Source organism: Synchiropus splendidus, chromosome 7, assembly GCF_027744825.2.
Source record: "Synchiropus splendidus isolate RoL2022-P1 chromosome 7, RoL_Sspl_1.0, whole genome shotgun sequence".
In the NCBI taxonomy this organism is placed as follows: Eukaryota; Metazoa; Chordata; class Actinopteri; order Syngnathiformes; family Callionymidae; genus Synchiropus; species Synchiropus splendidus.
In genome coordinates, this window is record NC_071340.1 from 13,296,502 (window position 1) to 13,322,635 (window position 26,134).

The following is a 26,134-nucleotide window of genomic DNA, read 5'->3' on the forward strand; positions in this document are numbered from 1 at the left end:
TATTCAAGGTAGATTTCTTGCTGAATACAAGAATAAAGAAAGGCAGAATGTGCATGTCAGCGCATCTGCTGAATTAATTCCCGACCTCATCACTCGCTTGCTCGACCCGAAGTTCTTTCCTTGAGGTGTAAAAGAAGATTGCTAAACTCTTTAAGAGCACAACACTCACGAACACACTCTCTCCCCACAGCTCTGTGCCAAGAAACACACATGGAATGTGTGAAACCACGTGTGCAAACATTCAGACTTCAATACCGTCCCTCTGCAATGTTGAAACTATTGTTGAACAGCTTCATAATAAAGCGCCCACCAAAGAAGAATTTAAGAGGGGAAAGAGTTCACCGTGTGATACAACACTACCGTCTCACACAATGCAACAGTGGTACGATGATGTCCATCAACAAGAAAGCATGTGTGAAGTAAGTTATTTCTTTAATTAACTACACAAGCTGCACCATGTTTGAATTGATTTTTGATCTGACCCTTCTCACCCTGGACACGGACTCTTCGTGCCAGAACCCTCGGGCAGGTGGCTAAGGTCACTCGGGACTAGAACCTCCCTCCACAAGAACAGCTTCTACCCCTCGGCCATAAGACTCACGAGCACTAAATTTCTTTAATTCATCATACTTGCAGCACTATGTAAATACTACAATTTTTATGATTAGACTTATATTTTTCTTACTTTAACCTTGATGTCATTATATTTAATGCAATACTGACCAAAGGAAAATTCCTGGTCAGTGGAACACTTCACTGATAATGACAATAAAGCTTTTCTGACTCTGTTGCAGTCGCCATTGGCGTTCAAATATTGACTTAAAAGTATTGGTTCTTTGAGAAAAGTGCAGCCACTTGTGTATTATTTTATCAGTTTATAAGTTTATTTCTAGTAACTTTGTACGCATTTTAGATGGGGTTTTAGTGTCAATTCAGGTAGATCAAGATTTCTTTCATGACTATATGAAATACTTAAATGGACATTGTTTAGACATTTTACACGTTTTGTTTGGTTGCAATGGCATGACATCAGATCCAATTAAACGGTAAACAGAAAGTGACTCAAACTCAGGCTGCAGTCAAAAGCCTGCATCCTTGCATTTAAGGCAGGTTCACGCAGTCCGCCATGATTATAATATTACAGAAAGACTTTTGTTTTCAAATCTGAATCAAAAAAGAATTAGTCAAATGTAAACCAAGGACATCTACGGTCCTAGATGCAGGATTAACACCATTAAATCCACTCAAGAGGGGGAGTGTTCTGGAGTGTAGAACTGCGGTGAAATTGGTTGGACACTGGTTATTTAATCCAAGACGCAGGTTTTTCTACTGGCAGTGCTTGCACATTGCCATTCAACCCCGAGGTTTCAGCAAAAGATGGACTTCTTTGATAATGTTAATTACACATACATGACCACGGGGTTATTTGTGGCATTATAAAGAGTATTACTCACTCTTCATGACTACATAAATACTCCCATGGTTTCATTTGTCTTTTTAACAAACTTTCACTCGGTTATTCCTAAAAGTGTATGACTCAACTTTTGTTTTTATCTGAGGAAAATAACATCACAATCATCAATAGCAGTAGTTGTAGTAGTAATAATAGTAATAATATCATCCCAGCCCTCCTCTCCTCCATGATGTAAGATGTAATGAAGCTAGTGGTAAATGTAGTGTCAATGTAAATGTATTTCAACAAATGAGATTGAAATATATAGTTTTTAAATGTCTACCTAGAGAATAAATAAAAACAAAATGACCTGCTGATGACTGCTTTCCATGGTCCATAACATTTCTGAGTGATACTGACCACTGCAGAACCATATAAGCGCCCTTCTGACCCTCAAGTATTGACCGCTTCCAAGTGAAACTTTAAGGACATTTAAAGCCACGCACTGACTCCAAACAGCCACTGGCGTTTTTGGTAGGTCCACACATGTGTGGGAATGTAATTATACGAACATTACACTCCACCTTCTTCCTTCCTCCCGCCGACTCCCACATTCATCAGTTGTTCCCTGTGGTGGCAGAAAAGGGCAACGCATCTCTAAAGTGCGCTAATGACAAGGCGGTGCCCCAATCTGGTGCACCTGCACCGGCCCGTCTTTTATTAGTGCAGAGACCAGCAGACACAAAGGCAATTAGGAGAAACTTTGATCCTAATGGGATCCTAAAGGCGCTCGCAAATCTGCACACGTCGGCAGATTTAGTCGCCACTCAGATACTTAAACACACCAGACAAGCTGATTCACATCGGGCTCTAGTGAGGGGACATGTGACCTTAAGTGCTGAGGGATTATACTTCAGGAGGGAAAAGATCATGGCGGGAGAGTAGGTGGAATTTTGGTCAGTCATGTTTTTTTTTAATCTTTGTATCACTGAAAGTAGTAAGAAGTGGACGCAGTTAATTCCCTGTACAACATATCGTTTCAGAAAGAAAAGACCGCTCCAAGTTCACAGTGTGAAAGCCAAAACACATGCCGACCTGGTGTTGTTTTTGAACTTCAGGAAGAAGTGCAGACAGTTAATGCACTGATGAGGTCCAGGACCTTCACAGCCGTGCTCATTACATTCAGGATCACAAGCACCTGGACACACAAGACACACACAAGTTAATAGAATCATAAACATCAAACATCATTTATAGATCATATTTCTCTTTTACTGCGGAGAGAAAAGGCCACTTGAGACAAACACGCAGCCAAGGAACGATGCCACGGAGAGCAGACTCTCGGCACTGAATTTATCACTTACCAGCGTACTCCTCCGTGAACTCTTCCTCTGCCGCCACCACTGGGTCCGTGGAGCGAATTTTATCACTCCGCAGAGACGAATAGGGATGCACAGACGTACCATACAGCACCAGAGACCACTCCTTCAACTTCCCTGAAGACAGAGCAGCCACGGAGATGAAGGGGGTGCACACATCAGACATCAATAAAGAGCAAGACGATTCCATCCATCAAAACATGGCCGCTTCATTTGTGAGAACTTTGTTTGGGTTATGTTGAACAGTGGTGTGAAAAATGAAGATTATTACAGCGGCATGTAAATCAACCTTTTTGGAATCACTAGTTTTTACTCATAGGGGCCACGCCGGGGCCTTCATGAACTCAACAACTTTCAAACAAGCCCCCAGATCACGACCACAATTAGTCTCCATTCTCCCGAAAACAAAGAGTTTTACTAACTCTGAGCCCTCATTTAAGACTTCATTGTGCAGTTAAATTAAGGACTCTGCTGAGCCGTTAAGTTCATTGCCTCTGGAATTAACATCCCCCACCACCTCCAGCCTCCCGGCCCCTCCAGCCCCGACAACGTATGTATTTATTTCAGTTGGAGAATTTAAGACTTTGGGTTTCAGTACCGGGCACTTTCTGGCTGCGGAGCTGAGACGGTGAGTCATAGATCTCTAGGACCCAGTCGCCGGCTGCCTTCTCCCCCCAGCAGTGGGTGGTCATAAACTCCCAGTTCTTAAAGCCCTCCATGGAGTGATCAAACAACCTGGGGATCACAAACACAAACTCAGACTCAGAGAGAGCACAGCTATTATTCTCTTTTAGCTGAAACGTGAACCTTCCATGAAGCTCCACTGAATAAAGACAGCAGTGCTATTAATCTTTTACAAAGGCAGTTGCTATGATTGAATTTTTAATTATCAGGTTCTGTTTGAAGATTCATATAATAGTCATGTGAACAGTAAATATGATTAATGACAACACCACTCTTTATGTCCCAGCGTGTTCTCTACCTGTTGGCGAGCAGCTGAGACTTGGTCCCTGAGGGTGACGTCAGGTTGATTGACAGGTCTCCCCTACGAGGGTGAGTGATTGTAATCCGTACGACGACGTGCTCCAAGTAAATCACATGGTTGTTGGGGTTGTCAGTGCAGCCTGTGGCCTTGTACACCGATCGCACCACATGCTCCGGACGGATTGTTCTGGAGGACAAAAGACACAGACGATTTGACCCATTTAAATCTTGACACAAGTGAAGTACATGTGCAAACACACAAAATTTCCCACTATATACAGAAATAAAAACAAGCTCCAAGGATTTTAGAGACAAGACAATTGTTTAAAATATCATAAAAAAATCATATTTCTATTTTGTTCAGACAATTTGTTTTGCACAAATGGAGGAAATGCAGCAAAATATCTTCATTTTCCATACAACAATATGATCCCACTATCCATCATTACAATCTTTGAGAGCTTGACTTAGGTGCCGGCAGAGAGCCCAGCTTTACAAACACACAGACAAAGATATAAATGATATAAACACATTTTCAATAACAAACTTCTCCACAATGTTATTGAACAGTTATTGTATGGATGACATTTGTATAGAAGGAATAGATGAGGACAGGGCAACACATTGGTAAGGCATGTTATTTTTCATATTTTTGTTCATTAATTTGTATAATCTAAACACACAGTGTGAATCTCAATCACTGAGCTGGAAAAACCGAAGGAACATCGCAATTCTCAGGGCAAGCACAATTTATTTTCTGACGCCAATCTAGTTTATTCAGGAATACATAATTGATGAACATTTGTTTTCCTAGCGTGAGCTTGAAACTAATGGTGCGAAAGGTGGGATGGCTACCTGCCAGTCTGAGATCGACAAGACAAAGATGTGACTCGCATGCCGTCAGTCTGATCTCATTTCAGATCCAAGTCATGAAAACCAAAAAGAGCCCTGACTTTTTAGTCTCACATGAATAAAACAGGAAGTGGGGGACCATTCAAGCTAACTTAACAAATCGCCATTTGGTTCGTAAAGGATGAAAGGAGTTGGTATCAAAGCGTGAATTTCTCAAGCCTATCTGTCAAGCTGTGCGTCACCTGTAGGTGAGGATCAAAATCCCTGATGGTGTCCCACCTCCGTGCCGAAAGAGCAGTTCTGAGCGCAGACAGATGTCACCGTCTCATGCATATTCCTCCCTCCTAAAAGTCCTCCATATACTCTTCAAATGGTGCCAGCAGGAATCACTGCTCATCACAGCCACACACACTACTTTTCCGTGTCAAGCATGAAGGCAATCATTACACGGGTTTGGCCTTCTGGTAAACACATTTGATCTATAAAGAGTCACTCGACGTGTAAGATAAACAAACAGGTATTCTCTTTATCCCTGAGAACAGCTAGTAAAACACAAACAGCGGTGTAATATCATATTGTCTCCTACATAATTCAAGACAAATCACGGACGGGAACACTTGGGAGCGAGCCGAGCTGATGCACAGCTGATTAAGAACAGCCTGAGCGAGCACAGATCAGCAGGTTCGTCTCTCGCACACTCAAAGTGAAGTGGGGCGAGCTTTTGCAGACAGACGTTACCCAATGGAGTCAGAGGGGCCAGCCAAAGGGTGTGTGGGAACACAGCACGGAGGTGACGGCTACACTTGTGCAACAAGCGAGACGTAAACCCAGAACACAAAGTATTCGCACATGTTGATGAGGATTAAGGTAGATAAGGCCGAAGGTAATGACGACAAAGAAAAGTCAACAGTAATAAACAACCACAAACAAGATCAGACTGCGTAGTTATGTGGGTAGTTCGTCTCAACAGGGCCACTTATTGAACACAGATCAAGGGTTTCTCTCACAGTAAAATATCGCTTAAGGCTCACAGACAAAAAGAGAGGGAGTCTTGATGAAGCAGCACATGAGAGGCTCGAGCAGGGCGGCCTCTTGAGCTGGACTTTATGTAAGCTTCACTTGGACCGACTGATGCACTGGAGCAGAACAGACGGAGTGACACTGATAATGCAGAGGAAGCCGGCCACAGAGCCTTCGACTGAAAGCAAACCAGTTCACGGCCCGAGTTTAGCCAGCACAGACCAGGACTCAGGCTTCCAGCTGCATCAAGAATAACAAGCTGTGAAGCTCTGGCTCGCTTTCCGAGTCTGTGCGTGTGTGTATGTGTGTGCATGAGTGGTAAAGGACTTATATGTGAGCCAGCCTGCCAGAACTAATGCTTGGCCTCTATCAAGGTACAGCTTGCACAGCCCCAGTCTCAGACACATGCCCGTGCATAAAACACTAGGGGGAAAAAAAAAAATCAAACGCAGCAAAGAAGCTCATCATAAAAGACACACACAAAAGCCCCCTTTTCTCCTGATCCAAGAAAGTGTTTTATCACACTCCCAGTTACACCATGAAACCTAATATACTTAACATTTTCTAATTTTAACAACTAAGAAAGAGAATTCCAAAGCATTTTAGTTTGTTATTATTCCGTCTTTAAAGGATTCTAAACGTCTAATTACAAACTCGCATCTGACTCAGGGCTCCCTTCATTTTCAACAAAGCGCTCGTCTGTGATACAAGATGTAAACATATGCTTCACTGGTGTTTCCTGCACATTTTTGTTTTGAGCATCTTGAGCTGGAACCTCCAGATGCCTCCCAAACAGTACATCTGGTTTCCTTGCCAATTATGAGTGGTGGGAGTAAGCAGACATGAATGGGAGTGGATAACATCTTAATATGGTATTAGGGAGATGTGAAGACAATGAAAAGTAGAACAATCTGACAGCATTGACCTCCGCTAAAAACAAGAAACTGGACTGAGCTGTCACAACTTCACCAACTTTCAACTGTAGTTGAAACTAATGATCAAATTTTAGATTGAGGCTTAAATATTAGCTACACATCTGAGCAGCTTAGATTCTGCTTTCTTCATTGGTTAGGTTTCGGTTGGACTGTAATTCGAATCCTGCATGTATTTGTATGCAGGTCTCAATTGACAAAAACGTGTAATAATACTTCAATACTATAGTGTGCCGCATCACTGTTCCCTTCACTCCACCTCCATTAAGTTACCATGTGCTTCTCTGACTCTGATCTTCACATCTCCATGCTATCCTCTTCACAAACAGGTTGAATAATTTCAATGGACTTTTTCAACACACTGTCTTGTGTATACAACCCAAGGGGTAGCAGGAATCGCTCACATGGCCTCTAAAACCCACTGTGCTGTGTAACAAGGATCCATAGTACTCTGTTATGTGTGACTACGTGTATCCTATAGCGCTTTCTGGCACAAAATAAAGGCAATTATCACACCTCAATACCAGAAGATGGAATGCGAGTGTCGTACCTGATCTGCCGGTCTGCGCTCTCCACACACACATGCTGCGCAGGAACGTGTTTCCAGCGCTCAGCCTCCTTCACCATGGCCTCAGCGTCCATCAGACCAAAACCGTAAAGGTGGCTGACTGAAATAGAACACATTTTCTGTCACTCTAAGCTCTATAATTAAACATAATGAAGAAATACTAAAACACCATGCCCAAAAACCAGCTTACAGCAACAGAACAGAACCAGCACACCACTGAACCACTGGCAAATTAAATATGAATTCCTTCCATACTTCTTCCCCCCCCACCTCCCTGATCTGTTTCTCTTTGGTTACTCTCAGGCTTTGTCAAAGTCACTTGGAAAATCTCCAGACACACTGGGCTGGCAGTCTGGCTGACCCCCAAGCCTGCACTCTCCTCTTTTCTCCAACGTTCACACTAACACACACACTTTAAGGATGCGTGCGCTCGCAGACAAGAGATCACGGCGTTATAAAACAACAGGCAGAACACGTGAAGGCAGACAGATGGCAGCTGGAAGAGTCTTTGTTTCACTGGGAGAAAAGTAAAACAACTCATTACATGTGACGAAAGAGTCTTGTTGGCTGCATCATTTTATTTTATCTGTCATTATCGATCTTAAGAAACACATCATTCACAGGGGTGAATATGTGCAAGTCCTGGAGCAAGACGAAATAAAATGTATAGTAAATAAGAGCAAAAATACTAGTGTAAGGATTTAAAAAAGGAGGTGACTTAGCCACATAATCTAATCAGCGCCTTCAGTTTCAATTCACACACAGAGATGTAGTGTCACTAGGGCTCTTACCATTATACCCAGCTGCGTTGGTCTTCCAGTCAGGGGCGCTCAGGTGTCCGGCTCTAGAGGTCTTGACAATGATGTGCTGGACGTCCCTCCATGTCAGAAGGTGACTGAAAAAAAAAAAAAACATGAAAACAATAAGAAAACAATATCATCTCTTCTGGATGTTGATCTATGTCATGGCTAAATAATTAAACTGAAACTCAATGTGAAAAACACACCTGCTCATTCCACTTAAAAGTCTGACTCACTTAAAACAAAAAAAAGTAATAGAAGCAGTGAGATAAATCAGGTAACACTAGAATCGTAATGCATTATTTGGATAGAATGCTGAAAATAAACAAGTAGATAGAGATGATCCAAAGATGCCCAACACTTATTTTAACATGAATGTACAAAATCAAAACACATCAAATAACATACATATTGCACAGATTTAACCCAAAACTAACAATCACTACAAGAGGTGCTTGGAGCACACATCGTCTAAAGTGGATCGATGCCTCAAATGCTTTGTCAATAATTAATAAATGAATGCATCATAAACACTTTGGTATTATGTGGTTCTCACAGTAATATGTTTGGAAAGCAAAAGCAAATATCTTACACATTTTCACATCTCTTTTTGACAAAGGCATCTCCATTTTACACACAACCCTAAAGCAGGATTAAGAGTTGGGCCATCCAACTGGAACACCAATATTTTCTCATCTCCACTCAAAGCAGTAACGTCTCTTTGAAGCATATTGGAGCGTCAGAGAATAAAAGTAGACGACAACGGTCTGCCAACATCCGTCTTTGTGTGCAAACAAGCCAGTGACTCGACAAGGAGACTGGAAGAAAAACATCGAATATGGCGTCCCGACATGAAGAAATCTCCAGGACCAGGGAGAAACACAAAGAGAGAGAAATTACAGAGTGGGATGATTAAGTGGAGAGTATTGATGCTCACTCATCCGTCACTTGGTCCTCAGATCTCACGTGAGATCCAGACTGGGATGGCAGCCATGTGTCTCAACTGCTTTGATGTCCAAACGCTACATTAAAGAGGAAAACCAGGAAGAAGTGGGTCACCAAGTTTCCTGGGATTCCCTTCCATCTCATATGTCGACCAGATGTCTCTTTTCCTCTCCTCATTTCACTCCTTTGCCACGAGATAAGTGGAATCAGCTCAGTACTAAAGCTGAGGACCCACTATATTTTCCTTTGATATTAAAGGACTCTTAGATATCTGGAAAACAATGTGAGCAAAATGGAACATAAAAAGGAAACTTCAACTCCAGACTTCTTTAATATAAGTGGATGAAGAGAAGCCTTGCATACGAGGCCTCCCGTGGGCATCTTCATACATGACAAACTTATTGTTCATGGCATTAATCATCTGCGGTGACTCATGCAGAAGAGGCTTTAATGTGGTTCTGTTCAATCCTTCCCGCACAACAGAACCAGTCACAGACCTCTCTTCTGCTGTCTGTAGTTGCCTCGATCATTTTGTAACTATGCTAAATAACTCCAACCTCGCTTCATGATTTAGTGACAACATGTTAGAGCAGGGTGATGATATCACTTCTCATTCAGTCTCATTCGAGACCTCCCCTTAGCACCAGCTAATACGTTTTCAAAACCCATCACAGCAAAATGTTCTCGTCACACGACAACAGCTATTATTTCTCAGGATCCGTCATTTCCTTTTCAGACCTCATGAAACCAAATTTCTTCAGTCTTTATTTTTTTTCTGTCAATCAGCTTCTTGAGTATTTGTGATACTTTCTATTGGTATTCCGTGCATAACCTTTATTTTCTGTTTTCCCCTCGAGAGCATCTGGCAGTCTAAATATTAGATCAACAAAAACAAACCAACAGACCGGTTAGGCGGAAAGTAGGGGTGATTAATTTTGTTTATCTTGGAGTTACACGTCTGCAGATGTCAGTCTACGCGTAGGTTTTGCAATGAAGCATCACTGCAGAAGTGAGCAGGAAAGAACAACGCCAGCAAAACTGCTAAAAAAATGAATAAATAAAACACAAAGTCATTAAATATGTTTTCTTAAACACAAATTAAATTATGTTCAGATCAATATTCATAGGATTTATAGCCATGGTGCAATTACGGTTGCATGAATCTTTAATGGTCATTAATTAAAAGTGACTTTGGCTTCGTTTTCTGGGTCACATCGGTTTTTACGTAAACAAGCCAGTAAGAATTGATGCAGCAGATACTGGTCTTCCAAGTCTTCCACTCCACCGGTGGTTTTCATTTACGCTCCGCATGATTAGATGCTGAAATTATTCAAAGTAATAGGAGCTCAGCAAGTCTGCCAATTAATAATTGACGGTTTCATTCAGGCTTTGATGACAGTCGGATGGAAGTGCAGCAAGCTTCATTAATAGAGATTGTTCCTAATAACCAACTATAAATGCAATATTAAAATCATGGAGGAGAAATGAAAAATATTCTATTAATGTCAATGTCTTAATTAAATTATCTACTAGCCAAATAGACAGGTAGGTAAGTATATTGAGTTCAGAATGATTTTTATATTTATAACTCAACCAGCTAAACAAAACACATTTAGACCAACAATAGAACAATTGACAGGCCCGATGTAAAAGAATACATGTGTATAAAGTCGACTTTATCTTGCTGACTTTTCTAATCAGATTGTTAATTCAACTTAAGTTCATGCAAATCACCAGGACAGCAGCTCCAAACTGATCCTTGACTATAATCTTTGTGGCATGTGGCATGAGCGAGAATCTATTCATGTGTGAACGAGTGACTGGATTACAGAAGAGTGTTTGCCTGGAAGGAGGAATAAACAATCCATTGAAGGAGTCGGACACGCAAACGACAGAGGGGAAGCCAGAGACAGTTGTCGAGGAGGAACCAGGCAAAGAAACGGTGGTGTGTGATAATCTTGTTGAGGAAACAGGCTTATGTGCCGAGCCCTGCCAGGAAACCGAGAATATTTTCTCCTGGGTGGATTTATGTTGGATTACGCAGGTTAAATGAAGTGACCCGAGTTAACTGAGCTGCTCAACATGTGATGATGGAGTACAACTCGCCTCTTGCTAAATTAAAGTCTGCTACAAACTGAGATATTATTCCACACTTCCTGATGACTGAACCCGACTTTAATCCATTGTGGAAACAGTTTAAACAGCATAAAGTCAGCGACAGCACACAAGTCATTCTTCAACACCATGTAACATTGCCATCTTTTACTTCATCAGTCAAACTTCTAATTTCTAGTTGACTAGAATTTAAAGCAATTTGGCATCCAAAGTCAGAATTCACTGTTTTAATCACGACCTCTTTATTATTCCAATATCAATTTCAAAGACTGTAAGGAACATTCTGTGACTATTCATTACGCTATGAATAGCAGAATGTAGCAGTTAACATGCACAGCAACACCAAGGAGACGTTTCATTTGAGCTTCCATTATCCATTCCAGTTTTATAATAAACATCAGCCCCTTTAAAAACTTAATTGATAACATTAATCAAGTGTCTGTCCTCATTAATGAGTTAAATGGTCATTTTACACCTTCTGAATCAGTCCACGGACATCTCACAGCTTTCATGGTGGATTTAGCCTTTGCCTCAGGCTAAAGAGTACATGAATTATGGCCACATGAAAAAGTGAAATTAAGAAAGTCATTTTCTACCCCAAAAACATTCAAGCGGAATATAAATAGACCTACCCAGTGGCACCATTAAAATTGGCAGCGGTGGACTACCTATGGAGAACGTGTTTCTTTAATACACAATAATTATCCTTCTGCATTAAGCCATTAAAATCTATTTAAAGTGGGACTTCAACACTGAAGTCAAAAGCCAGAGGTGTGCAACAGCTGAAGTGCTGACCATGACATGCCAGTACCACCTCAGCACTGCAAAGAGGCCGGTGCTTGGCGTAATTTAAAAAAATAAAAATAAAAAATAAACAAAATTTTATCTGCAAAACTCACTGAAAAAAAGGATTCTAGGCCTGTACAAGTAAGTCAGTGAGTGTTCTACTTCACTTGACTAAAAAGTGTCCTAAACTTTAGTCCAGTTAGAATATCTAATCTAGCAACCAACCATGTAACAACCAGACATATTTAGCGCTATAACTATAGATGGATCTAAATGCTACATGCATTATGAGATTAGCCTTATGTCCTGCTGAGGTCACCGTATTTGGGAGAACTGCTACAGGAAGTGTGGAGCGTAGCTGTTAACATAACAGTGTAGTGTGTAGCATGTACTGAATAGAAATAGCAATAAATAGTCATATTAAATGATGTAAAATGTTTGGTACAACACAAAATCCGAATGTTGTTTAATAACTACCAGTCAGTTATAGCAAAATGTAGCAGAGCAATTGAGCTGAAATATGATAAATGATAACATGAGCGCGTATGTACAGATTATAATGCGGTGCACTTGGAAGCCCATAGATCAGCCCAAATGTCATCACACTGTCATTTCCAAACTGCTGGTTTCTAAGAAGAAGCGAGTTCACCTCAGGTCATGGTGGCTGTTTATTGATTTGTTCTGAGTTAATTTTGTGTTGAGTAAATACTGTGAAGTTCACTTGTTTTTCTGATCCCCAAACTCTCTTAAGGTGGAGAATTTTGTTCAACGTAATGTTGTGATGCCATTATTTTGATAGCACAACTGAGGCAGGACAGGATGAATGTCGTGGTGCGTTTACTGTGTTATTACTGAATTGCATCACAGACTTCTTTTTAAGTGTCAAAAGCATAACAGGAGTCCTGGACAGCTAGTGCCAAACTCTGGCTATACAACCATGTTCGTTTTTTTCTGTGCCACCATTGTCACAACTAAGAATCAGCTGTAAATCCTCAGTCTTCCCGCCATCCTTTTATGACAAATAACGATCTTTAAAATCCTCTTTGGCTGATAAAATTGGTTTAGGGGCCCCTCAAAATCGGCTCAGTCCATATCACAGCCGCTGTGAAAATACACATATTCCGACATAAATTGTGGAATGCGTTTTATGGTCACATGTTGCACCTCCAGATGAAAGCAGTCAGGGAGCAGATAGGTATTAAAAGGTGAGAAAGGGGGGAAAAGGATAAAGCAAGGGATGAGGTTAAGTGGATCTTACTTTGCCTCGAGTGCTAGTGCAATTATGGCCGCAGCCATGGGAGCTGAGGCCGACGTCCCCGTGTGACTGTCTGTACACCGATGCCTCAGGTCTGTTGTGATCTGCACAGATGAGAGAGGCAGCAAAGAGATATTAAAAAATGGGAGACAGTTGAAAAATTACAGGAATGAAAAAGGAGAAAGGACAAAGGCAGATAAAGAGAAATGCCAGGAGGGGGGGAAGACATGATAAAATAGAGGGTCATTGCCGATTTATGAGAGAATCCAAACAATAAAATAGGAAAGATAAAGCAGTGACAGATTCGGTCGGCAAACTGAGAAGTGAAGCAACAAGGAGATCACACAAATTCCAGTCCTTACACACATCATCAGTTTCTCCAAGAATTCGAGGAATCACTTCAGTGCCACAGGACAATCAAAGTCAAGCGGTATGAAGCACTAAAACACGTGAAATGACCACATGTTGAAACGTCCATAGAGAGCTTGACCAACCTCCTGCCTGAGCCTCAAAGACCCAAAAACGTAGAGACAACCAGAGCGCACATGAAAAGCGTCCAACAGCAATAGAGGCAGTGAGGACACTATTTACGATGGTAGATTAGAGAGGCACTCAGCCAAATTTGGTTCAAATGTAAACGGACTGAGTCGGAGGGAAAGTGTTAAAAGTGTGTGTTTATGCAGCGGCTGTATGAGGAATGCGCTACAGCGTCAGGCAAGTGGCTCAAAGTCGTGCTGTGAATAATATTGGATCATGATTTGACCTTGAAATCGCACCAGAGCTGCAACGGACTATAATTACTCCAAGGAAACCATTTCAAATCTGAAGTTATTACCCTACTTACTGGAATTCTCAATCTACAAATTACCATATTTTATTGATAAGTTTATGAATTGGATTTGGGTTCTCATATATTAGGAATTCATATTATATACACACAATGTCACCAGATAACTTAATATGCTGTCTACTACCACTCACAATGATGGCACCCGGCGAGAATCCTAGCTTCAGTTGTCTTTCACATCTCATTTAGAACAGTTACTTATCGGTTATCAAGTGTTGCACTCTTACAATCTTTCTGTCGTAGTTCTCTCCACTGCTGTAGGTGGTGGTCAGCGTGGACGAACACTCTTCCAGGTACCAGGGTTTGCGTCCACTCTCAGCTGTGCTGGAGATGGAGATGGTGTAGATGGAGTTGGTGTAACCGTCGCAAGAGCAGTGGTCTCTGCTCCGCCCCCCGTTCCCCGAGGCCCACACGAAGATGGAACCACGACCCTTCCTGCCCTGATGGAACAAAGACACAAATAATGTGACGATTGATATTCAAGCTAGCCTCTCTCGGTAGTCGACACACGCCAGGAGGAGTTGACAGCGACAAACAGCAGCCTTTTTGAAATATCAATACAGCAGGTGAGATACAAGTACTGGCAGTTTAACCCTTGACTGAAGATGCTTCAAAACCCTGTAACTCTTCCAAAGTTTAGCCTATCTCAAAGATTCAAACACCGACTGTAGGACAAAAACAACCAAAGCACTTTGCTCATAAAACATTCAATATCATATAAATATAATTTTGTAGCCCCCAGTTGGACCACCTATGAGGCTCAGCAGGCCATTAAGTGGAGAGACACGCAGGGTTCGAACAACAACTACTTTACGATTCATACATTGAAAAACAGAAAACAAGTGCTTTGAAATGACAGTGAAAATACACTGAACCCACGCAGCTACACCGATGTGTTCAGCGAGAGGGAGCAAGATGAGAGGAGACAGCAGGTGGAGACAGTTTAAGTGAGAAAAGGGAGCTGGAAAGTGATTTTATTTTTGAGACTGAGACGACCCTCAGGATCACCCAGTCCTAACACAGCAGCGGAAAACCTAGACATTGCAAAGTTGACAATGTTGAAAAATCAAGCTGCATTCTTTTGTTGCCACTTCTAGTAATCAATAAAAAAAAGTGACAAAAATTATCTGATATCATAACACACTCATGCACGTCACATTTCTAACTGAAACATTCAGTCAAAATAGACCATACTGGGCAGTAGATTGTTGTAGTAAAAAGGTTTTAAGACGCAATCATTATCTGGCAGATTTGGGGTCTTCTGTCCTGATCAGGAAACCAACAACATTCAGCACTTTCAGAATTAAAACAGAAATTAAAACAAAAAGAAAAGTTACATGGCCCCTATTGAAAACTTCTTTAATTGCTTTCTATAATATCTATGTGGCTTTGGCTTGATGCCGCGCCAAAGTTCCACGAGGAGAATGAATTGTGATGCATGAGCGCTGGCAAGCAACAGAGGCACACAAAGAAATGAAGTCTCTGTTGTCTTCTGATAAGCAAGTGGCGCATTTCTGAGCTCCAGTGCATGAGTCAGGAGCAAACACCGAACGATGAGAGCGATGGAAATTAGCTTCATAGAGAATTTAACATGAAGATGGAGCCAATGACAAACTGAGGATGAGGAGAGACAGAGGACGACAGTCTCGCGTGCAACACAAAGAGGATTCACAGCCAAGGTGATAGTCAACTAATACATCATAATAGACAAATGTGCATCAACGGAACTTAAATTTTTAAATATTCCACTCAGTCTGACTGTGGTGTTTCAAAGGCTCCAGTCTTCTCTAGGAGTTCTCCAGCGTCAGCCACACTCCCTTAACATTACCGGCAGCAGGAGGCCACGAAAGAACGCAGCAGCTCTAGTCAGACAGACGTCACCCTCACCTCTGTGGCATCCGTAGGCCGACCTGTCAGGAGGCAGAGTGGCTCTCCAGCGCTCCATCACAGATCACCTTTTTTATGCTTCAGCATCTCTCAGTCTCACTGTGCCTGCTGATCCATCTGTCACCTACTCAAACCTCACATCTGCCTGGCCAAAGAGCAGCAGGCCAACTGTAGCAAAGGTTATGTGCAGTTTAAATACCTTCTATTCCACTCACAGAGGCAACAGGGAGTCGAAATTATCTGACCTGCTTTGCACGAACACACTGTGCCTTAAAATGTTCAATAGAATGATGTATTGGTAGCGATACCAGTGTGTCATTAGCACACATCTTTCTTTCTGAGCTCAAGTAGTGTTACCAGGGTCTAAACATATGTAGGTGACACAAGCAATGCAATGTATGTCAGCTCATCAAAACCAAACCCATTCATTTCAGGTCTAGAAGGTGCACACACACACACACACAGAGATTAGAGTCAACAGTTTCCAATTGTTCATGTAAAAATGCTGCACACTTGCCTAGCCTGTCGCTGAAATCAGTATGAAGTCTGCAAAACCTGCTCTTGACTCGGAAGACAAGTTATGAACACAAGTGAGTTGAAAACATTTGATCTCATCTGTGAGATATAGGCCCTCCAGAATATTCTCCAAAACATAGGTCAGAGTAGATTAAAGAAATGTGTTATCCTGAAAGTCACACCCTTCTAGCGACAACATGAAGTACACCAATAGTTAAATCTTTGAGCAGAGCTCACCATGCGAATGCCGTTCTCAAAGGCTTGCCTGGCCAGAGAGGCCGGCCCGTCCACTGTCTTCCCGTCGTCATCTGGTCCCCAGCTGGCGCTGTATATGTCGATGTGTTGAGGCTGCAGACTCAGAGATTTGGCCTCCACCATGTCTGTTACGTCTCCATCCAGCATTCGAACACCTGAAATATGAGTGGAGCCTTCTTGATCTCCCATCATTCACAGCAGGTGACCCATCAAAGAAATGAGTGAGGGGCAGTACAGCTCCGGCTGATCGAACACAGACCTATGTTGCCACTTCTGCAGTTAAACACTTTGTTCTTGGTTCCTTGTTAAGCTTACTAAACTGCTTCTCATTCCTGCACAATAAAAAGTAGTGCCATGGTTATGGTTTCCTCTTTATACACCAAATCAATCGTTTGCATCACTCAGGTTTGCATCAGGACAGGAAATGGAGTCTTCTTATGTCTTTACATGTTCTTCACAATTTGAGGTGCAATGACAATAAAGGCCATTTGTTCTATTCCATTTCCTGAAGTCACAAAATAGCAGTCTGCTTACAGTACGGCTTGTGTTGTAGTGATTATGATGGACACAAATGCGCTCCTGTATTGGTGAAGGATCACTCACCACCTATCCTTGCGTTGTAGGCAATACCCACAATGCAGTGGGAGTTGTTTGCAGCAGCAGCTACTTCGCCGGCACATCGTGTCCCATGTCTGAGAAAGAAAGGTTCAAAACACAGAAGTCAATACCAGAAAATACACCAATAATATCCCAACATACTCAGGGTGAATCAAATTGTTGGAGAGGAGGAGAGTTAAATCATATTTCAATTCAAATAGCTTTCGCAATGCTGGACAAGTAGATGGTCAACTCAGGACCATGTCTCAAACTCCTGGTCCAAAGCTGATTTAACGTGGCCCAGAATAGACTGAATGAGAGTCTCCTGCCTCTAGATGGCAGTGTCTCCACCACTGTCTGTTCTCTAACAAGGAACGATTAACAATGTTAACAACAGTATCGCAAAATATCCAAAGAGATGGATGCAGAACAAAAACAGTACAATACAGACGTAAACATAAAATGATTTTAAGCAGAAAGAAAAAAAAGGGATTGGAAAAGAGGTAGAAATCTCACATTGGAGAGCAATACCGACTTCAGTTTAAAAACAGAGAAAACAATGCACCCAGAAAACTACTCTATTATGACTCAAGGAAACCAAAACAAACAAATCTCAGAAGGATATGACCACACAAATAACCTATGCAAGCACAGACACACTTTAACAGAACAGTGTTCAAGAACATATACAGTCGCACGGATATAGACACAACCAAGGCAGAAAAACTCCACTAGACACTAACACGCCAACAAACATCCTATACAAATAAACATACTCTTTAAAAAAATAGACTCACAAGTATGCATAGCATTCAAAAATAAACACCAGTTAAGACAAACACAAGATCAAGGACTCATGGGAACCCACAATGACAAACACACAAGGAAACCCACAAACAAATGTACGTAAACAACAACAAGAACAGAAACACATTGGCGCACACACAGAAAAAAAATGTACCCAGAGACACCAAAGTCTTTTTTAGGCTGTGGCAAAGACTTTTAAGACACAAACACACACAAGGTCACATTCCAGCAGTAAACGTAGTGGTGGCAATGGTCTGGGGTCAGCGACCAGCACAAACAAACACAAGTGGGTTTCAAACCGCCGCCTCCTTAAAAGCAGAACTTTTTGGATCCGAACTTGCAGACTGACACGCATCTCCCACAGGGAACATCTGCATCACAACACCCTCCTCCTCCTCCCCAAGGAAACGGCTCCAACTGCCGCCATGGAAACAGGGCATCCAAACATTGAGCTTCCCAGTCACATGGAAGTTTTTTAAATCCAGCAAAGAACCCCAGCTAAGGGAAACCCATTCCACAAATGATCCACAGGGAACTGCAACATCCCCAAGCCGCAGATCAAATCTATGCACATCGAAAATCCAATGACAGGCAAGCAAACATTCCATATGCATCCCATGATAGTGCTTTCTAATCTTGAAAGGAATCTTCACCATCATTTCCCAGAACTTCTACCGCAAAAATGACTTAAACTGAGAATTCTTTATTTTTATCATTAATATTCTTTGTTATTAATAGAGCCATGGTTTTCCACAGTCTAAACAAAATCACACACAAAGATATTATAATCTAAAATATGATAGTTTGACTCTGATTAGTTGACTTTATTAGGATTGCAAAAGAAAAAAAATCGAATTGAGTTTAGAAAGATAAAACACCCAGTAACATAAAAATGATATGAAATTAATGTCATAAGCAAACTATGACTCTAAATGACAGATTAGAGCGAATGAATCGTAGCGAGTATCAAGCTAGAAACACTATTATTAGCTCCAGTGTGGAGCTCATACCCTGGCTGCACTGTTGGACGAGGGGTTGGACTTGTTTCAGGATTTTTTATCAAAGAAGACGTCACTTTGATTTCATACGACGCACTACATTTGTTACATGCCTTGGTTGCAGCAAAGCCTTCCCATCTGGTGTGTCATTTATGTGGCCTGCTGGCAGGATCTGAGCTAATAAAAGCGACTACATGCACATCTCCCTTCAAGCGTCGTTCATGCCGACTTTCATTAGCATTACGTTTGGATTAGTATCTTTGCATGTTGACTAGTTTGGGGCGAAGAAAAAATATCACTGTACTGATATGATCTGTTTTCATATTCAATTTCACTTATAAGAAATGACGCTGCCCCAGAGATGCCAGAACTCAGATGAAAACTAAAAGGGAACCATCAAACTTTCTAAGCAGAAACAGTCACAAAACAAAAAGTAACTCGTGATGACTGACTTGTTCTCGTTGGTGGCGTCGTATCGCGGCATTGGGTCCATATCGTTGCCGTTGACATCAAAACTGGCCATGGGGTCCTGGAAGAAAATGGAAAAAAAAACATTAAGTAAGAAATGGTTCAACAGCTGACAAGATGTGACAACCATTGTTTGTTGTAGCGACCACATTTTTTTTTTTGCTTTCTACTGAATGCAATCAGTGCTCCTCTAATCCTCAGAGACGCTCGGGCCTTTAGCATAAACAAGCTAAAGCAGCGGCATGACTTTATTAGAGCAGCACTGGCAGATGAGGTCCGTTTCTTTGATGCCTCAGTAACTCAAAATACTTGTAATGAAATATGACCCGTAAAGCTGTCAAAGACAAAGTGAATCCAGGCATCCAAAACCTGATATTTAATAATCAATTGGACTGCTACTGAAGATTTGAAATAAAAACACCACAGCTCAAGACACAATACATCCACTCAAGACATAAGAAAAAAGTACAGCGGTGCATGAACAAAGTATTTCTACCGATAGATGCACCAATCCAGTATGTGTGTCAGTACTTCAGCGACAAGAAGTAAAACTGATAACAGTGTTGCTTGAAATATTCTAAATAAAAGTACAGCAAATAACAAAATACTTGGAAGCTAGAATTAAGAAACTAAACAGTTGACCATACCAAACAATAGACATGTTCATGACTACTTTATTTATAAGAAGAAGCCTTAAACACATTTGTTTGTCCTGTAAAAGTTCATATCTCAATGCAGTGTCGCAGAGAGTCAAAAATCACACACATACACACTCACGTAGTTCTGAGCAAGGTCCGGGTGGTTCCTCTCAATTCCGTCGTCTAATATGGTCACCACCACATCTTTACCCGTGTAGCCCCTTTTCCACGCGCCCATGATGTTCATGTCCGACTGGCAGTTGTGCACATCGTCGTTGCAGTGCTAAGGAGACAAGCGGCTATTAAACAGTCCATTCCAACTGGAGCTGAGATATGCTATGATACAAGATATAGCAATTGTGGAACGCAACTGTATGGAAACTAACAGGCTGGTTCCATGGATGGAAATTCAATTGCATTTTGCAAAACATGAATTATTTGCATGTTAATAATCAGTAAATGTGCAGATTTTAAGAGTGAACTTTAAGTGACCTTTCCAGGGGTCAATGCAGTCACAAGGCGCTTCTCAGTATTGTATGATGAATTACTGGCTAATATGCTGCTAAAATATATATATATATATATAGTTTTTAATATATATAGATTTTATATATATTACAATGGTATATTCATTGTAAGACATGTACCCTAATCTAAAGTGTAAACATGATTTCTTAGACGTAAACATTGACTATGACCATCATTTTAGAGTAATCTTTCTTCATCAATTAATCTGCTTCTCTCTTTTTTTTTACTGCCTGAAAAAACAAGAGTTAAATGACAGTTAAACAACTGAAGCGGCTCAGCAACCCACTTTTAGGCACAACACAGAATCACAGTCCTCAGGAACCGACCTGATTTGAAACCGAAGAAGTTGGAGGTGGACCTCAACGAGCCAGAACAAGTTGAGTAACTGTAATGATTGGTACCTTTTTAAACTGAGAGTGAGATTACCTTGTGTTCACTCAGTTTTACTTGAGGGTTAAATTGTGGGTTCATAGTGAGCGGGGAGTGGTTCCTGTCAAGGCAGGCACCTTAACTTCCACCTGCCGGAAACACTGGTATTGGCCTCTAAAATCCAAGTCCTCGATCACCAGTTGCTTCCTCAGACATTACTTAATCAGTACGACTCATAGTAGCAAAATGAGAATACCGCATGAGAAGTTTGATATAAATTGGCTGCACAGTGATAATTGAAATGTTAAAATAAACATCCACTGAGCGGTAACAGTGAACATTTCCACCTCATTCGAAATAAGCACCGCATCACTTCCCGTCCAGCTGGCCATGGATCCGTCTGAACATGTCAACATTGGGTGGAATAACACCGGTATTGCAGCAGATTTAGTGATCCATCACTACAACTGTTTTTCTCTGTCCTCGATTCAGGCTCCTGGCACGTCAACAAGAGCGTCAGCCAATCCAAATAAAAACGATAGGAGATATATTTTGGACACACAAATGTTTGACTGAGATGCCAGAACGATGAGCTACGTGACAACAGAGGGAGGACTTTACAGAGCCTTGGATCTGTGAGTCGTGATTTTTGTTTATAACAACGGGCATTCTGGAAAATTCATTTGAGAACTATAGGTCAAAGTATTTGCACTTATCTGCGCCAAGTTAAGAATTGACAGAGCTGGCAATACAGGCGCAGATAAGAGTGCTCATCTAATGGGCTCAGGCCGAACACCACGTGACAGGACTTCAACTCTCTTTACGTCTAGATAGAGCTGTACAGAGCACAGATCAACTGGTGTCATAATTCCGCAGAATGATTCATCCCGCTCCCTTGTATGGCATGCTGTGCTCCTTTAATAACCTTTGACCTACAGTGTGTGAGTGAAACACCATCAGACTGAACTGTAAAGAATCTTGAAGGTGGGCATACTCACAATGTACCACATACTGCTCCACTTGGCATCATTATAGAATATGCTGCTCTGGGACGGACTGCTGTGGACGAGGCTGGACTGATAAAGGGGCGGGGATGGTTTGTAATCCCTCTTTATCCTCCTCTTGACCACCTGCTGTTGTATCCACTGCACCTGAAACACAAACACGCGGTGGTAGGTTATAGGACGGTGCGAATCTTGACGTTTGACCCTCAGATGACAACAGATTGTGTTTCATATTCAAACCCAATTGGGTTTTCTGAACATTCCATAGAGTATGTGACATTTAAAATATTTCTCTTACTCATTACTTGGATCAGAAAGAGTGTTAATATATGAGGGAAAGCTAAAGAAACTTTTTATTTTAAGATTCTACCACGGCAGGAGCCAGGATTCAAATAAAATAAGTTGATCCAAAAGAGCTAATATTATAAACAATTTTTTGATTGCACCAAATGACTTCATTTTTCAGCTCCCTCCCGCAGCATTAACATGTGATCTGTGGAGAAACCTTTTTTTTCTGTATGAGCAATCCAAACCTCCCTGTGAGGTCAGCATACCAACACAAGCTATTGCTCATCTGTTGCCCTCCACCTCCGACCAAAGATTCTCCATGATGATCCATCATCTGTCCAATGTCTAACCAGCTGATTTTTATTAATAAGAAGAACTTTTTTTTTATTTTAGGAGGATTTGAAAAGAAGGTTTGTAGCAGTGAAGGCGTCATCTACAGTTGTGGCCCAATAAATCAGTGTTCGGGATGAAAACACCCTGGAAGGAAACCTGACTGCATAATTATAAGAACTTGAGACTTTCCATAGAAGAGGACTTCCATCTCAGACTCCAACAGGAGTCACGACCTGGAGGCCGTGACAAATGACAATGGACGGCTTTTGTTTTTTCTTCTTCACTTACAAGGTGCAGTACAGCGAGCTCATCACTGCACCGACTGTGCCACCAAATTCACGCTCCATTGACTTTTTCATTTACAGTTGAGCCGAGCGTTCTCTCCTACTGGGGGCACAAACATTTGTGTTTGGGAGTCATCAGCACCACAAACTGGCCGTTTAGTGAGAGATGATGAGACGAATCTAGATTGATCACAGAATAGTTGAGTGAACAAAAGGTCAGCAAAACGGCGAGGAATCAGAATTACTTTGCTAGTGAGCAAGAAAAAGGTTTAACTATATTTTTCAAAAATGCATCGGTCACAAGTCCAGCTATGGTGCGTGTGTAACATTTACAACTCAATAAACAAAAATCATTGACTCTCATGAAGACTGTGTTTGACCCCAGGGGTTTAAATAAAGCTACAAATTTCAGCATGATGAGATTTGTTTTAAAACCAGGACAGCTCTACTCTTGGCGCTCTCCAGCGTGCCGAAGCTCCAGACTGAAGAGTCTCGCAGGTCACATCAATCTCTCAAATGTTACGAGCTCACGTCAAGGCGAAAGAAATTCCTCGGTAGGAATTTTGCTGCACTTTCGCCATTCTTGGAACGAGGTGCCTGGACGCGCAGGCTTGGCTTTGGTCATCCTCCTAGAGACTTTTGTGTTTAGTCTAGCTGAGGTCTGGCAGATTTTGATCTGCCGAAAAGTAGTCCAACATTTACGTACATCAGTTACAGAAACGCCACAAAATGAATTACAACTTGGATTTCCCTGACGCAAACATGGCAGCGGGCTGGAGGCAGAGAAATTAATATTTAGGAGGAATATAATCTGAGAAACTTTCACATTAGCACATTCATTTTTAATAGGGGGAAATAAGCACATGTTTGGATGAAATAAAACACATGGCAGGAGTTTGTTATTTAACACTATTCACATTAAGTAAGTCTTGCTGAAATAACATAACTGCGCCCTCAAATTTATGCAAGATAAACAAGCCAGATGCAGTTTATTTCGTTTTGTTAATTATAATAGAGTCAAGCTGCGAACCGTGCCTGCAGGCAACAGACAATGATGGACGTGTCTTGATCATCCCAGTTCCCTCTCAGCTTCTCATTGGCAAATTGATGGAAAGATTATTTTTAAAGTGGCTGACAATACTTGAAAGAAACCCACTCTCGCAGTTTATGGATCAACAAGACCCATAAGCTAATGCTAGCAGATAGTAAGTGCAGTAGTAGTGCTTGTCTTAAATGAACAACGCACGACAATACACCATCTGATCGTTCTACTCTTTCACTTCACAATCAACACCTATAAATAACATTGGTGTTTACATTATAAAATGAATGTAGTGTTGTGTCGTAGCATGTACTTTCCTTTTAACAGAGTGTATTAATAATTTCATAGCTTAGCTTCATTACTAATAGTCTGAAGGGGACACACACACAAGGACCTTAAGTTTTGTTTGGTTTTTTTTTTTTGTCAGAAACCCAACACATGATCATAAAAAATGAGCCCTGAATATTAAGTCAGTGGTGCGGCCCAAGAATGCACACGATACCCGAGCACAGATCGAGAAGTTCGTCCTCCAAGGCAGAAATATCGCTTGACACCTCGAGACAAAAAGTGGGACCATCACAACAAGCGGAAAACACAACTTGCAACACTCAAGTGCATTAGAATGGAGTTTTTATGTGATTTCTTTTTTAATAGTGAGTTTTACTTCTCGGAATTAAAAAACTAGTTTCTCTGTCAGATGACTTCATTGGCTCCATTCCGTTCCACGTCACAAGTCTGGAGCGATCAGCTCTCCCCCCCATTTTTGGTCATCAATACTGATCATGGTTAACATTTACAATTGCCCATAACAACTGTGTCTGGAGCCTATGATCACTCTCCAGACATGAGGATTCTCTAGAATCATCTCATATGACTTGAGATGCCCAGGCCATCCTGGGTCGGGAACCATTATCATGTGTGTGGTTTGCTCCACCATAACCACCTGCAGCCCACTGTACTGCCTGTAACAGTTCTATCTTTGAGACTCTTTTAAAGAACTTAAAAACCTTATCCATTTCAGATGGGTTTTTTTCATATCCACTAGGTTTTACACATTGGAATTGTTTAAGAAGAGGACTGTGAAACAGTAAACAGGCACTGAGAGGAGACCATACAATGAAGCCAAGTTCTGTTGTATTAGGAAATCAATACATAAATGCTTAAGCAACATAACCGCTCTACTCGATTCTTTTGGGAGCCAGAGTGATTGTTGGGGGAAAAAAACACAGGCCCATCATCACATCGATACAGCTGCAGGAGAAAGAGGAAGGACTCGCGAGAGAAAAATAGAAATCGCCGACTTAATGACTGCAGAGCGATTATCTGATATCACTATTGAAACACTCGAGCCTCCTCTCTGGAGATTTCAAGAGAGAGAGGCAGCGTGGCGAGATAAGACGAGGAGAGTCCCAGTCCTAGTCAATAACAAACAAAAGAAATGGTCTGTGGCGCACAGCTGAAAGAACAAAACAAGAAGGAGCAAAAGAGAAAGTGGTGGGAGACTAACTCAGGTTTTTAGGTTATAAAACTCACCACTTTTTTTAGAATGTAACAGATAATTTCAAGTTGGACCTTTATTTTTGTTAGTAACGCCAAGCTGTGTTCTTTTTCAACCCAAAGTCACAGCACGATAGCGCTTGTGATTTTTGAGGCTCTCCATTGTGATCAGTATGGCAACTATTCCAGCAGAAAAAAGTTCTATCATTCTATGCTGAAATGCAAGACGAAATAACTTGTGTGACCACAAAAAAGAATCCAACATTTTTTATGATTGTATTTTTTTTTATACAGTTTATATAAACTCAAATTTTCAGTCTGCAGCTCTCCATCATCATGGATGTTTTGGTTATGACATCAGTCTGCAATGATTAGTGCAGTGAAAAAAAAAATTAAACTTTATACTTGACTGATCTGTGTTATTTAATCAAAATTAATCCCTTAAAGTCCCAGCACTAAAACAAAAGTCACACAAAAATTAGGAAGCCAGCAATGAATTTCAGCCATACATTCAACAGTGTGAAAAAAAGAGCCACACAGCAAGTATCACTTTATCCGAACCAAGTCTGTTACCGCAGCTCTGAATGTCTGTTTCATCTCTGTCCAAGAAAAATGCCATCTCAAAATTGATATCGATTTAAAAGGTGGGGGGTATTTTATATGCTCACACAGGAAGGAAGCACTCTGAAGTTTGATGATGAGTAAATATGGCATTTCAACACAGGCATTAGAAAGCACATCGTGATG

General features: G+C 41.3%; 1 protein-coding gene across 3 annotated transcripts in view; it reads right to left on the bottom strand.

Moving 5' to 3' along the window:
• pcsk5b (proprotein convertase subtilisin/kexin type 5b) overlaps nt 1-26,134 on the bottom strand; it is a 63,979-nt gene that overhangs the window by 26,068 nt on the left and 11,777 nt on the right. For all 3 annotated transcript variants that reach the window (XM_053870024.1, XM_053870023.1, XM_053870022.1), the window contains exons 3-15: nt 21,938-22,090; nt 20,182-20,325; nt 19,389-19,465; nt 17,138-17,226; nt 16,517-16,689; nt 14,104-14,316; nt 13,033-13,133; nt 7,920-8,023; nt 7,111-7,228; nt 3,755-3,943; nt 3,371-3,507; nt 2,758-2,889; nt 2,489-2,591 (exon numbers count right to left, since the gene is read on the bottom strand). In XM_053870024.1, the coding sequence (XP_053725999.1) occupies nt 2,489-2,591; nt 2,758-2,889; nt 3,371-3,507; nt 3,755-3,943; nt 7,111-7,228; nt 7,920-8,023; nt 13,033-13,133; nt 14,104-14,316; nt 16,517-16,689; nt 17,138-17,226; nt 19,389-19,465; nt 20,182-20,325; nt 21,938-22,090 (1,733 nt within the window). The remainder of the gene's footprint in view (nt 1-2,488; nt 2,592-2,757; nt 2,890-3,370; nt 3,508-3,754; nt 3,944-7,110; nt 7,229-7,919; nt 8,024-13,032; nt 13,134-14,103; nt 14,317-16,516; nt 16,690-17,137; nt 17,227-19,388; nt 19,466-20,181; nt 20,326-21,937; nt 22,091-26,134) is intronic.